The sequence below is a fragment of the Jatropha curcas genome, chromosome 2 (genome assembly GCF_041381405.1).
Source record: "Jatropha curcas cultivar XTBG-Jc1 chromosome 2, XTBG_Jcur_1.0, whole genome shotgun sequence".
Taxonomy (NCBI): domain Eukaryota; kingdom Viridiplantae; phylum Streptophyta; class Magnoliopsida; order Malpighiales; family Euphorbiaceae; genus Jatropha; species Jatropha curcas.
The window spans coordinates 7,271,823-7,287,397 of record NC_143152.1 but is presented as its reverse complement, the minus strand read 5'-3'; the positions used below and the strand labels follow the sequence as shown (position 1 = coordinate 7,287,397).

At 33.8% G+C, this 15,575-nt stretch overlaps 1 protein-coding gene across 1 annotated transcript; it reads right to left on the bottom strand.

Moving 5' to 3' along the window:
- Nucleotides 1-1,462: 1,462 nt before the first annotated feature.
- Nucleotides 1,463-12,693, bottom strand: CTR1 (Protein kinase superfamily protein). Its single transcript, XM_012217567.4, has 16 exons — nucleotides 11,870-12,693; nucleotides 9,078-9,379; nucleotides 8,844-8,988; nucleotides 8,581-8,684; nucleotides 7,854-8,062; nucleotides 6,178-6,609; nucleotides 5,980-6,020; nucleotides 5,241-5,309; nucleotides 5,031-5,131; nucleotides 4,826-4,910; nucleotides 4,605-4,703; nucleotides 3,342-3,410; nucleotides 3,108-3,239; nucleotides 2,323-2,417; nucleotides 2,019-2,225; nucleotides 1,463-1,675 (listed from the first exon to the last, which is right to left on the bottom strand). The coding sequence occupies exons 1-15, from the start codon at nucleotides 12,473-12,475 to the stop codon at nucleotides 2,117-2,119; spliced, it is 2,598 nt and encodes an 865-aa protein (XP_012072957.1). The 5' UTR covers nucleotides 12,476-12,693; the 3' UTR covers nucleotides 1,463-1,675; nucleotides 2,019-2,116.
- Nucleotides 12,694-15,575: the final 2,882 nt, after the last annotated feature.

Genomic DNA, 15,575 nt, shown 5'->3' with positions numbered 1-15,575 from the left:
TGCACGCACATGACATGATCCAACAGGGTGAATTGACCCAAAATATTCGAATATTGGCATTTCGAAATTTAATAAAAAAAAATGTTATTTTCGGTTATTTCGAATATTGGCATCAAGTTCAGGTTTTCGATTAAAATTTCTTTTTTTATTTTTTTATATAAAATCTTTGAAAATAAAAATAAAAGAAAATGCAAGCCAGAGCTATCAGATTCAAGATTTTGTTTTAATTTTTTTTCATTTTTTTAATAAAATAAAAATTTTTGTTTACTTGAATATGCCAGCTGACTCAAGCGTTTGTTTTTTTTTTTTTTTTTTAAATGTATGTATAAAACCTTTAAGAAAAATTGATTTTTATTTGCTCAGGAAAAATTGATCTTCATTCAAAAAAAAAAAAAAAAAAAAAAAAACAAAGCAAATCTGATCAAAGATTTGTTTGTTTTAGTTATTTTATGTGTTTAATATAAGACTATTTTTATTCAAAGCAAATTTTAACCTTAAAAATTTAGAATTGATTTGTGAATTTTACCAAATTGATATGAATAAGATATATATATATATATATATATATATATATATATATATATATATATATATATATATATATATATATATAATCAACAAATTGCAATGATGTTTAAAATAATACTTTGCCTTGAATGGCGGCGTGTCAGTGGCCGGCAGATTTAAGGGAAATTACTTCTGTTTTTTATTTTTTTTATTATTTTTTTATTTTTTATTTTTTTGTGTTCAATGTGGATTCTAAATCTGTCTTAAGGGCAAGTAAATTTGGTTACTTTTTATAGCTAAATATGCTTCCGCAAAGACATATTCATTTCTAATAAATATATTTACCTCCCATCACATTATTCTTAGAATTACTTCCAATCTTGCATCTTTTTGGTAAATAGTTTTACCAAAAGCAAAAACTGCTGAACTAGTAGGATTCAGAGGGTAACTGCAGCAATGTTATGCGCGTGCGAAATCAAATTTATTTATCCAGAAGTACATAATAAACTTAATTTGAGATCATTTGGATGAAAGATATCGAGCACTTCATTCTGCGTACTAGGGCGCACCCCAACGGGATAATAGGGGCGAAGGACAATGGGTGTAAACAATAGCAAAACAAAGAAAATTATGCTCGTAAAAGAATAATAAGGTAAAAGAGGGAGCAGGAGAAGGCATCATCATTCTCTGGATTGCTTGCTTATATTCCAATAAAGTTCTCAGCATTAGAAATTGTGGCAAATCAGTTTCACGTCTGAGAATAAGTTAAAAGCAGCAATGACACTAAAATTGTTGGCAGGACAATCCATGTCGAGTTATTCTCCAGAAGTTCTTTCCAGTTCCATGTTAAAAGGATTGGAGCAAACCGCTTTTGGCAGTTCCGCTTTTACCAGACGCATTGAGGAATGAAAAAAAGGAATCTGATGAGTTCTTTTTAAACACAAATGAACGAATGTGTGCAAATGCTATGAAGCTGCTTCCCATTAAGCTAAATTCAAATTACAACTTACATACAAAAATTATGAGAGACAACTTTATACAACTTTTCCATCACGGTGAACAATATTTGTCGGCAGCAGGAAAGGTAACGCAAATATTGTGCAGTTCCTTAGATTGTGCTAAAAATTAGAATCTCAATTGGCAAGAACAGACATGTACAACAAGGATTCTGCAATTGAGAAATAACGAAAAACATCAGAATCTTAGATATATCCAAAAAAAAAATGTAGAGCAATTGTGCCAAATAAAAACAGATAGATGCTATGTAACTTGTGAAAGCTACATGCACTAAAGACCTGATATAAGAAAAAGATGCAACATACGAGTATAACTTGTGCATTGCTGATGCTCCAGATCTTTTTAAGAAAAAAGGGGGAGTCGATTGTAATTTACAATCAAGAATGCATGGCTATCAAAATTTTCAACTTCCATTCATCTTTTCCAACAATTTGATAGCAATGAAAATAACTTCAATTAGGGACGCAAAAGCTGAAATAATTAGGAAGACGCACCTGAATATCTAAATAATGCTTGTCTCTGCCTTTTGTCAATGTCAAAAGAATGTGTATTATGTGTACAAAAGAAGATTTCACTGGTGCTACAACCTTATTCAGGTAAGTAATGGCATATCTGCGTGACCAGTTGGAGGCGTGGGAGTTTTAATCAATGGTCTCAAAGATTCCATGATAGAGACAAAAGAAGGGCGTTTCCAAGGCTCACTGCAGCAAAACCACTCATATTAACAACATTGTAACGAATCAAAAGTTAATGTGTTGTGATTTGAGAATAAATATGAATAAAAATTTTTCAACTCACTTAGCCCAGCATGCCTCAATTAATGTGGCAACTTGAGGATTTAAATCCCTTGGAATTTCAAGCCTCTTGCACTTAAACCCGACAGCTGCTACAACCTGCAATAATTGTGAGAGAAAACAAGTAAGCAGATCAGAATTGAATAATAATAATAATAATAATGATAATAATAGTAAAAATACAATAACTGAAACAAGAAAATACTATCACTCAGAAGTGCAGAAATATAGAATGACAGCCCAGAGTAATCGAACTTTAGGGTCACATTTTCTTACTGCAGTTTTCTAGTCACTTGAACAAAATGAAACAACTAAAATGAGCACCAAATAGAACAGAGATGTTACATCAATAGATTTAGACTGTCACCTCACAACCACAAACATAAGTCCCAAAGTGCGTTAATGGCAAAATATTAGAATTGGGAACCATTTATTAATGGTTCATGATACTTCAAAACCAAGAAATATAAGTCAATGAATCGCCTTTTTCTCTTAACAGGATGTTTAGGTAGGTAACAGTTTGAACAAAATAACAACTCTTACACCCAGTTCCTCTCAAGAAGGCAGATACCGTGAGTACATGAGCCTTGGTAAATTGAAGTCTCTTCAACTGTAGGCAGATTGTTATGGTTTCAAGTTTCAACCTACTTACTTTTAGGCAACACTACCCTCATGCAACAATTTCCTTAATTGCTAACAAGAATTTTACAGATCCATTTAAACTGAGAAAATCCGAGTCATTTGGACTTCATAATTCAAATGTAAAAATGTCAACTTCAGAAAACAAACCTGTGCAGGATTTAAATTGCTCCAGGGCTGTTGCAGTGTTGCAAGCTCCCACAATATAACACCAAAACTGTATACATCTGACTTTTCATTTGATGGTTCATCACGGAGAACTTCTGGTGCCATCCACTCAGGCTAATAAAAAAGAAGAGATATTGTTAAGCTTATATTGCAACAAATAGTGTCAACTTAAAACAAAGACCCAGTCAGGAAGTTGTAAATTTTAATAGCACTTACAGTCCCTGCTGCTGATTTTGACGAGAGAAACGTGTTTGCTTTCAGACGAGAGAGCCCAAAATCACAGACCTGTAAAAAAAGTGAGGAAAGGATGAGGATAACTAGGAAAGAAACCAACTTATACAATAATAATAATAATAATAATAATAATAATAAAAGGATTGAATATTATTGCTCAGGGTAGGAAGATGGGGGGTTGATAGACAGACAGAGACGGAGAAAGATCTTGGAACCCAAAAATAGAGACTATAACAGGTTGAGAATGTCTGGATGCTTCACCCTAGTTGCTCCAATTATAAAAGGTTTAGGCATTCATAAATGAGTTTGGAAATCTGATTTAGTAAATCAGGCAACAACTACCTCATTGCACCCAAATCCAAATATATAAATAACACGTTACATATGTGAATATATTTTAAGTGGATCATCAAGTTCTGTAATAGAAGATATAAAATTACTGTGCACAAAGGGTTAATCGGATTTGGAGCACATATGAGAGCAACAAACGAAAAACCTTAATGGGACAAAGGATGGCTTTTACTAGTGGGTTATTGACTAGATTGGAGTAGGGGTAGAGCAACTCCCACAGCAGGACAAAGGATGGATTTTAGTAGTGGGTTATTGACTAGATTGGAGTATGGGTAGAGCAACTTCTGCAAGTACCATACCCATTGCTATTCTTAGCAATAAAAACATGTTTGCACAAAGTTGGACTTCCAAAAGAGATTCCAATAATATTTGTGAACAAAGTACACAAGAGGATCACTTATTTCTTCAATAATTTAGCAAAGTTCCGATGAATATCCATCCTCCAAACCCACTACAAAGACTCAGTGTTACTTCTCTCTCTCTTTGCTCAAATATGCAGCTTCATCTTGCAGGAGATGACAGCAAATATTGCATTAAAGTTATCATAATTAATGGAAATTATTTAAGATATGACCAATGCAGCATGCCATACGCCCAACACAACCAGCTAAACTAAACAGGCTGGCTATGAGACAAACCACCAGCATTCAAGTAAAACTACACTAGAAAATAACAGGCTACTTGAATGCTGTTTAAGAACATAACAAGAGTGTCCAATAGCATCTGTTTGTCAAAGAATGATAGTAACTTAGTAGCCAATAAAGGCTTCATGCCTGGCAAATAGAATTCCTGACTACAAATGGGAACACAGGAAACTTACTTTTCCTAGTTCCCTAATCAATGAAACAGAAAGATGGTAATCTGTTTGGAAAATATAAGGAGTTACTGGCCTACCTTCACAGTATATTTTTTGTCAACCAAAAGATTTGGAGATTTTAGATCTCTATGGACAATGGGAGGATTGCGTTTATGGAGATAATTCATCCCCTTTGCCTGTGAAAAAAAAGAGCAACTCAATTAACCCTGCTGACAGGCCATGATTTTAGCTCAAAATAAGTCGAAACAAACGGAAAAAAGAAAAAAAATATATCTTGAAGTTCAATTCACATGCATACCACATCATAAGCCATACTCAACCTTCGCCTTTCATCCAATGCCTCTCTTGCACCGGATTTATGCAAGAGCCTATACAAGCTACCTCTGCAGTGAAAACTAAAGAATTCAGTTCCTTTAACTTCTTAAAAATCATAATACATGCACATAAGAATAAGGAGAAACATTTAAAACGAACAAAAATTTATTCTAAGGGGGGTAAAGAACCTTGATAAATACTCTGTCACTATAGATAAGTTTGGAGGCTGAGTAACCGCACCCATGAAAAGAACAATGTTTGGATGTCGTAGGCGTTTCATTATTGCAACCTATAAAAAAAAGGGCAAGAAACCACAAGTCAAAACAAAACCAAGAAGACTAACAACTTTTTTCATTCACCTAAGTAACATTTCACTAAAAATTCTGACCAATACATACCTCCCTTAGAAATTCCTTGAAGCGTTCAGCATGAAAATCTTGCTCCATGAGAATTTTCACAGCAACATCCTGTAATTAACAATGATCTTTAAACATATACATATACAAGAGATAGAAGAAGAAGGAGAAAAGATAACAGCACCAAATCTACCATTTGAGCAGAAATATACTTGAACTCTGAAACTAAAAATAGCATGGAACTAAAAGCAACACAACAATTAATTCAGAACAGACTTCATTTAAGTCAAAATAAAAATACAGAGACTTTTTTTTTCCATATGCAAGTGAATATGTTGGTGACAGTACAACAAGAAATCATTCTTGCAACACAATAGAACCAAAAAACATGAAAAATCGTAGTTCCTGCATTAGGAATTAATTTATTATAGTAACACGCGGTAGGTGCCTTATTTTAAGCTTGAATAAGTAGAACCCAGGGTCTACATTATCATCTGGACAATAAGTCGCATAATTCAGATCATATCAGCATATTGGATAATACATGTAGCATTTAAGTTTTCAGATTCTCATATGAAAGCTTAAATTTGCATATTCTTTTTGACAGATCCAAAAGTTTAATTTTCAAATGCATATAAATGATTACAGAGACAATCACCGAATCATACAATGAACTCATTATTTCAGAACCAGAAATGAAAATTTTATAATACTAAAAGCATTAATATTTCGTCAGCATTTATGCATGTAATAGACATATAAACAAACACAAGTAGCTTACCGAGCCATGCCAATCAGCACGGTGAACAGTTCCAAAAGAACCTGAAAATAGACAATGTAACTTTCAGTATTGTAGCACAGCCTCCTGCAAGATTATTTGGGTCAATTGCATTACAGCAGGAGAGCAAAATGGCCTCTCTCTGCTATAACAGTAACTGCTTAATTCCAAGATGTAGAATAAACAAAAGGGGCAAATTACCTGCTCCAATTCTCTCTTTCAAAACAAGATCACTCCATGGAATATCCAAATCGTCAACATCAAGTGTAAGCTCTTTACTTGGAACCAGTTGACTATCTTCAGAAAACCTTGAATTTTTACTAGTATCTACTCTCTGATCAGGCAATGTTACAAGTGGTTGGACATCTCTACGTGCAATATTTGGAATATGCTTTAAAGGGAGTGGATCTTTCACCATCTGTATTGATTGTTTCATATTGTGGGAAGGATTGTACGGTTTAAAAGCTTGTGTGTTTCTATCCTGGGCACTTGTCCGACCAATTTTCATTGGCAGAGGTAACTGAGAGATCTCATTGTTGTTGCTCGTTACTTGCACGAGGTTACTTCTATCTCCATCTGTTCTCTCAATTTGCTTAATAGAGAATCCAGGAGCTTCTCCATCAAGAACAGTAACTACAATAACAGCAGTCAACAGAGTGCAAGGCACATTATACCAGACCGATAATAAAACACTAAACCAACAGATATCATCAAGAGAAGAATCAAATGTTAATCCAGCAAGAGAAGAAAACACTAAGTAAATTATATTTCTCAACTTAGAAGTCTCCCTATCAACTTGAACTCGAAAATGAAGCATTAGTTAATGTACCATACTTCTTTTTTTTCAGTTATCAAAAGCAGCATCAATTTTTATTTATCCCAACACACAGATAGAGGGAGGGCAACAGCCAAGCAAGCAGATTTCAGTTTTAAAAGGGAATTCAAAAATTAGATCTATGCATTACTGGTAGAGGGATAAATCTGGAGTGTAGTAGATTTTCATGGTTTAGGTCTATAAGTGTATGCCCCAGTAAAATCGATTAAAAAAATGATGATTTCATACAGATATCACTGATAAGAAATCACAGAAAAAATGCATCAGCAATCTTCATTTTTCTTTTTCTTCCTTTTCTCTTTGGTGTGTTGTTCAGAGAAAAAGAAGAGAGAACTAATAGCAAACAAGTGGAAATAATGTAATGAACAATATCATATATTCTAATAAATAACAGATGACAAGAGCAAGGTGAAAAAAATACCTCCCGTCAAAGTGTGCAAGGAATGAATCAACATCAATATCAAATATTCAAAAACAAGATAAAAATCTAACTTTCATTTAACGTTGTATCAAGAAGACTTAAGTTCAACGAGCTACGATGTTAGTATCATTTCTAACTACATAAAAACCCCACCAAACATAAAAGTAGCAAGGTGAACTTTTCCACTTTCAAATTTGTAGTATATTTGCATGTGAAGTATAAGCATCACGGCCGATATCCTAGTACGAATGCTAACTAGATGTGTTTTACTGTCTTGTTTGGTTAATCAAGAAAGTTCTCCCTTGATTTCCAAAATGACAAAATATTTTAGGATACTAGAAAGCGAAGCAGTGTCCCCTATTTGGTACTTGAGAGGAAGTGCGTAAGGTTATTATCAAACTGCAAGTAAGAAAACTGTAGAGCAACTAGTCGCAAATGCATTTAATTCTAACTTTGGACAAAGGCAAATAACAATCACCAATGAGAATAAAACCCTCAATATTATAAGATAATCAGGAATTAAATAAAGACATCATCCAAAGGTAAAATAATAGTATTCAAAGATGAATCACAACAATAACAATTTGCATACTCATACACAACTGTTTTTTCTTGTATTACCTGCTGAAGAATCATCAAATACAAGATTAAGTGATTGACAGTCCGAGAAGTATTGTTTGGCCAAAGACCTGAAATCAACGGAAGGTTCAGCTGATTTCGCTCGGGGAAAGCGCAACGGTGAAGAAATTGAGATGGAAGAAGGACCATTGAGCAAGGAATCAGGCTCACATAAACAACCAGCCTTCCCTATCAAATCAACTAGATACTCCCTGAAATGGAGAAAAATAATATAAAATTTGTTGATCATAAATTGCTGCTGTAATTTTCTAGTTTACAAACATTTCTGATCCACCATGATAAGCTAGAAAACCTGCTGTCAATAAAGTAGTTTGATTGAAAAAGAAGAAAGGGCAGAAGCCACACAGTAAGTATCACCTGAAGCCAGTGTAATCAATTCAGAAAATTGTATACAATTTTTCACAAAGTGTAAAAGAACTACCACATTTACAGCATAATGACTCTATCTAGCAAACATACTTGAAATAATTCTTCTCAATCTTTCTAAGCATTTCAAGGAGAGTTGTAGAATATTCGGCAATATTTCTGTGGTTATAACTGGGGAAGGGGAGTAGATCATCACAAGAAAACAACAGGAAAGACTTCAATGTGAAGAGAATCTTAATAATTTACACCAAGCCCACAGTAAATTGTTTAGACTCGACATCATGTAAATTGTTATATTCTAGGTGGTATACATTATGAAAAGACCAGGAACCAACAAGAATACCTGTCAAGGCCAAATCGTACAAGACAGGAAGAAGCATCGTCTCTTTTACAATATTTGCAGCCTCTTGCAATTCGACATGGCAAATCAATTGTGTCCGCGAGCACCTAGAGATATGTTACATGAAGTAAGCATCAATCTACAACAATAATATCAAGAATATGTAGAGAGAGTTCCATTATAAAAAGATGAATTATAAATATTGCGACAAACTTAAAAGTTGCGAGTGAAACTAAAATTAGGATCATATATTATGGAGACCTAACCTTGAATAGTAATGCTCGATGCCTGCAAAGACCAATGGATAGACTGCCTATAGGAACCACAACAGATCCTAGGCAATCTTTTAGATCATCACTGCATTCCTTCCAGACGGAAATGAAATCATCTTCTACCATGGAGGCTGAACCCCTTATTGATAGCAATAAAAAAACTTGATCAACAACTTTAATGTAGAGCAAATTAACTCCTAGATTTTTGCTTAAATGAGTAGAACTCACCCCATGTGATTGCAAACAAGCTTTGCCAGCTGATCAACTACCTCTTTTGTGGTTATACAGCTGCAAGAAATGCTGTGGACCCTATTCTGGAGTTCCTTTAAGCTTGGATCACTGCGTCGATCAATCAAAACCACTTCCAATGAAGAACTAGTGCTAGGATCAACAGACTTTAATGACTCGATAGACGGAATACGACCATTCTCATGCAAATCAGTGCACATAGTCCACACATATGGATCCATTCCATGTATTTGGTAAAATCCATCAGGAATTTTGTCAAAATACGATAAGCAGCCATTCACCTGATGCATGAGAAAACTAATGAGGTGCTCTTGCAACCACCAACCAAAAAGAAAAAAGAAAAAAGAAACAAAAAAAACAAAGAAAGAAGATAAATAATATTTAACATGTATACCTTACTAAAATTAGCAACAAAAGAACCAAATAAAAATGGGAAATGGACACCCGAGTTCCATCCTCTAAACTCAACTAGCTGAAACATAAGTTCTTAATAGACTAAGACAAAAAGCAATTATGGACCCCATTAAGTCAACCCAAAAAGGCAATATTCAGAGCTGGGCCACCCAGTCACACCCATACTACTTGAACCTTTCAAGTCATCATATGCACACCCTTGTACAAAGGACAAGAAATGAATGTTGTTATCAGAAAAGTTGATGAAAGCCACAAAAAGTCCAGGTAAAAATATATATATATATATATATATATATATATATATATATATATATATATATATATAAATCTGGATATAAAGGCAAACTAGAAACCTCTATCAAAGTACATATAACATAAAATTTATCCTCCTCCCTCCAAAACAAAAGAGCCCTTAGTGCTATAACAGTATAATTGCGATGTAACAGTCAAATTACCTTTTCCCTTCCACATTGCTTGTAAGAAATGGAGAATAAGAGGGGTATTGCTATAGGTCCCCATCCATCTAAGCAATCATTTGCAATAGGTTTGACAATAATAGGTTTGACAATAATAAGCACAGGAGAAGCAAGAACTACAGTGATCTATTCAAGTAATGATTTTCATGTGTATCCAGTTACAAACAAAGGATATGAGAGGGAAGGAAGGCCCTTTCACTCTCACATTAGATCTAACATTTCGAGATTTCTGCAGAAAATTATTATCACAAACAATTAAGTCAACAAAGATCTTATTTCTACTTCAAACATGAAAATTACAAAGCAACATAATGAATAACAATAACTAAACGAACGGCAATATCGCTAGAATGAGTTTTGTTTAGCTAGACCAAGATGATTTCTGGACTTAAATATTAGCAAAGTCACACTCTTACTAAATTAAATAAGTTGGTTTGGTATTTTTCTATACTACCATTAATAATATTTCATTTCATGGTTTTCTGTCCGTACTTATTTAAAAATAAACATGGAGTTAAAACACATATTACATTTCAAGCAGGATAGTTTGTACGTTTTTATAATATCAAGTTTTTCTTGAACTATGCTTTCATGTATAAGAAGGTTTAAAAGAAGTAATACCAAAACAGTAGCCTCATATCGGTTCTTATAACTAATTATAATAAATTAATTTTTCATGGGTTCTCATGTATACAGAATATAATATAGTGAAGCATGTTACTAAAGTAAAAAAATAAAATGTAAGTAATGAATTGTACCTTTTTTAATGTCTTCTAAGAAAAACCAATGCTAAAAGTTTGACATATCTAACATGCACATTCTAATATCATTACGACTGCAATGGGAAAATTTTACAAAAAGGCTGAGAGAGCTATTCTATTATGTAGTTCATCCAATGGGCAAATAATATATAAATTTAATTGGATAATTTCATAATGATTAACTAATTATATTTATCATATCATATATAAAAAGGAACCCATAAAAGGAAAACACTACTGGCTGTCAATAAAGTACTTCCAAACTACAAAAGATATCTTTGATTAACCTACCAAACAACTTGATCAATTTATAAGTTCAAAACCAAGTTGTTTGGGCATCAACGAATCTTCCTATGGCAATATTGCAATCCTATACATATATGACACATCCTATCAAACAATATAGTTTTGCACGCACTACACCTGGCATCCACTGATAGGCCTGCTCACTACCAACTACAGGAATTTTGTTTAGCATCAAATAGTAATGTTCTAATGCTGCATCAATTTTAACAGAAATTTGAACTTTCTCTTGTCAACATCCTTTATCACTTCAATAGTAAACCACCACCATCCCAGATCCAACTCAAGCAACCTCAACCAACATGCCTGTGAGATTCTAATATCCAACTTCTTTGCAAGTGCATTGATCTTTCACTCTCCAGCGGAATACATTCAAAAAAACAAATTCACTCTCTGTTTATTTCGAACACTAGGACCATTAATAGTTCACATCCTAGAATAGATAACAGAGAATTCCAGAAATTCTACTAATAAGATTAAACATGTAAACTAGATTCTAAATGCTATAGATACTTAGTAAACTAATTCTACTCTCCTTGTAAATAAATATATATCGTTTCAACTGGTAAACAGGACAGTCATAACAATTCACTGCCTCGTTAACCATTCAGCTTACATCTTCTACAACTCAGCAGTCCAAGCAAGCGTACTTGAAAATATCAACATTTTCATTCCTCGTAAACATTCTTCCAACTTGGATTCGCAACCTAGTATAGGCACCCAATACATGCAAAGCCATAAATTGCCATACCCCACAAACACATACCAAAATATAGCAAATAAAAGATACGATAAATAAGCATAATAAAAATCTTACCCAAAAACGATGAGATAAGGCCTCAGGAGAATTGGAGCTGGTCGACCTTAACGCGGATTCATCTGGTACTGGATCCAAAAAATTTGGATCGTCAGCACAAGTCGCCTCAGACGACAATCTCAATGCCAAAGCCAACTGCAACTGATAACTCTCCTCCGTCTGCTGGGCCCAGCTCTTACCTGACGATCCCGTAACAACACCCGCATCCACCGCTCTTACTCTCATCAAATTCCCGTCCTCATGCATATACCCATATGCTTCAATCTCATTTCCACCAGTCGTTGACAGCGTCGGAGCATAATACTCTCCCGACAATGAACTCTCCCCAAAACTACTCCCGCTCGATTGCCTTTGCAACCCGATCGACGAATACAAGTTCAAGTTACCAATCCGATTACTGCTCGCTTGTTGATTTGCTCTTTGATCTCCGCTAGAGTCCCAATCGAAGCCTCTGTCAGGCTTCAACTTACTACTCTTTGTATCACTTGAGATAGACGGGTCGTAGTACGGTGGTGGTGGTGGTGGTGGTGGCGCCGCCGCCACAAGCTGGTCGTCTGGATACTGGCTAAGAAGCGTGTAATTGGATCTTCGACCGGGCATTTCCATGGAGATCTCTGATTGAGAATTTTCACAAGCTTAAAGAAGCGTAAAAACCCTAAATACGTCCATGTTCTGGAGTCTGGGAGAGGTGAGCTGAACTTGGTTTCTTAATTTTTTTTTTCCTTTTTTTTAATTTCTCTCTCTAGACTAGAATTTTGGGGTTTTCTTTTCTCTTTATTTTTTTCTTTCTCTCTCTAGAATTCCATTGTCGGAGAGAGAAAGAGAAGCGGTGCGGACCGTGCGGTTTTTATTCCATGGCGCAATCGTAATATTCGGAGAATTTTTATTTTTAGTAATAATTAATATAAAGAAGGAAAAAAAGACGAAACAAATTATATTTCGTTTACTTTTCGGGTGCGTACCGGACACCCGAAATCTCGCACACACGTTGGCTTATAAACTGTTGATGTGTGTTGCTGACTCGGATATTCTTTTTCTTTTTTCTCATTTCGTCGATGGCTTTTCGTACAGTAAGCTGATACATGAATGACTGGCCTGGCACGTGGTTCTACGCGCCATTGTTGTTTTTTCTTTTTATTAATTTTTAATCATCTTTGTTTATTTTGGCATGTGAAGGGTCATAAATCATAACAGTGATCGTTGAATTTGGACACACCGTCAATCTTTTCTTCGTTTTATTAGATGACATAATTGAAATTTTCTAAACTCATATGCTTGTTTTCATCGGAATGACATAAATAAATTTTGATTAATTGGATATTAGAGTTACAGTTAAACTTAAAAGATTGTGAGGTTGTTATTTTAAATTTTAATTAAAACTTTATAAACAATAAAAGCAGAAGACATAAATGTTTTTTTCTTTTTTTTTAAATTTTAATATGTCAGCAAACTTTTTAATTTTCTATGTGCAAGGTGGTTCAATGTTTTTGAAATTGAACGTGAGATTGAATTCATTGAATGATGGTTGGTTGTCAAAGAAAGAACATTCACCCCTTTCATTTTGTTGTATTTTTAAATAACTATAAAATCTCAAGATTTTTTTTTCTTCTTCTGGAGAAGAAAGGAAACTTTATTCATGAATCAAAGCACTATCCTTTACAATCAAATGAGAAATATTAATAGATGTCATACTTAAAGACTAGTGTATGAATTCGCCACCCTTGCCAAATCATGAGCAACAGAATTTGCTTGTTTTCTCATCCAAGCAATTGAAACATTGTTGCATGAAGAACACAAGACTGCACGCACAGTCAGCAATTACACAACCCCAATTTGTGAGGTCAAACTGCAGATTTGTCACTGTAGAAACCACTTCTGGAGTGTCAGATTCAACAAGAACATTTTTTTCCTTTTATATTGAGATTTATATTTGCCATAATATTAATATTAAAATTAAAATTAGCTCAACTTCATGCACAATAATTTACATAGTATTAAAAAGTTGTACTATGTAATATATAAAATTTGAGAAGTTCAATAGTACATAAATCAAGAGCAAAATTATTGTTGTAAAGAGGGCAAATTTCATAATTTCTTATAATATCTGTAATTCTAGGGAGCGTAATAGCTCAAGTATAAGCATGTTTTGTTATGTAATATCTCCAATCACTACTTTAAGATGTATAGTGGGGAAATGAATAGTAGCTAAGGTCACTTGAGTTATAGAGTTCTAGTCTTAATCTTCATAGGTGCTCTCACATCTAGGATGGAAGCGAGATAGGTAACCACGAATTTTGAGCTACCTATATCTAGATCCATTTAGAATTTTACTACATGCATCCTCCCAAATCCATTTAAAATATTTTACTGCTCATACTCTTTCCAAATTCATTTAAAATACCTCTTAAACGGGTAATAAAGTATTTGAAATATTAAATTATTCACCCTAATTATTTAAGATGCATCTTTTACTAATAATATGTAGGACACCCGCAGGTACCTATGACAAGACACCTTTAATATAGCGGATACCCTAGGACTTTATACTTGCACGCTAGTCATATCTCTTATTGGTAATAATTTTCACTATGCATACCTTCATTAAACTGATCAAAGTGACGTAGGTACCCTAAAACACTCGTTCTACTTCCATCCCCACCCACATCTATATATAAGGTGCCATTTGTTGCCTTGTGGTAATGCTTGATCCTCAAGCAGAACGATTCTTTATTGCCTTAATATGTGTTATGTTATGTTTTGTGTTACTAAATGATTCTATATGATGTTTGGCTAATAAAGAGAAATTTAAGATCATGTCATCAAATGTATTACAAACAAAAAACAATATGGTCATGGAGGAATTGGAAAACATTCTCATGGCATGTAATCATTTTAAAGATAAGATTTAAAGGAATGGTTTTTCTTATAATTGCATCATCAGGAATTACATCTCACTACTCCTAGGTGGTAGGATAGCACACTCCCGTTTTTAAATTTCATTATCTATTGATGAATCTTCCACATGTTGGATAAAAATATGAACAATCTTGCAAAACTTATATAAGATGTTGCCGTTATTGTTTAGGATGAAGCCCCTATGAATAACAAAACATGTTTCGAGGTTTTAGATAAGGCACTTGGTGATGTTCTTTTTTCAAACTCTTCTTCCAATAATTTGTGTCCTTTTGGTGGCAAACTTGTTCTTTTTAATGGAGAGTTTCACCAAGTCTGATGGTTGCAAAGTTGAAACTGTTAATGCAGATGATTCGGACATATGACATACTATATAAGTGTTTTACTTGAAGCAAAATATGAGACTTTCTACTAAAGGTTTGACAGATGCTAAAAAATAGGAACTAGAAGAATTTGCTTCTTGGATACCTACTATTGGAATGGTCAAATATGTGATGTGCCTATTACTAATGATTTAGAAGCTGCTTATGTTAAAATACCAATGACTTTCTAATTGATACTAACTCTGATCCAACTAAATCAATTGTACAAGCTATATATATTGATCTTAATAATGTGCCTCATGATCTATCTTACTCTTGAGAACGAGCGATTATTATGCTGAAAAATGTTATAATCTCATAAATTAATGAATTTATTATATAATATACACTACAAGAGGAAAAAACTTATCTTAGTTCTGATGGTGTGTGTAGTTCTTCAATTGATTCAGATAACATTGATATTATGTATC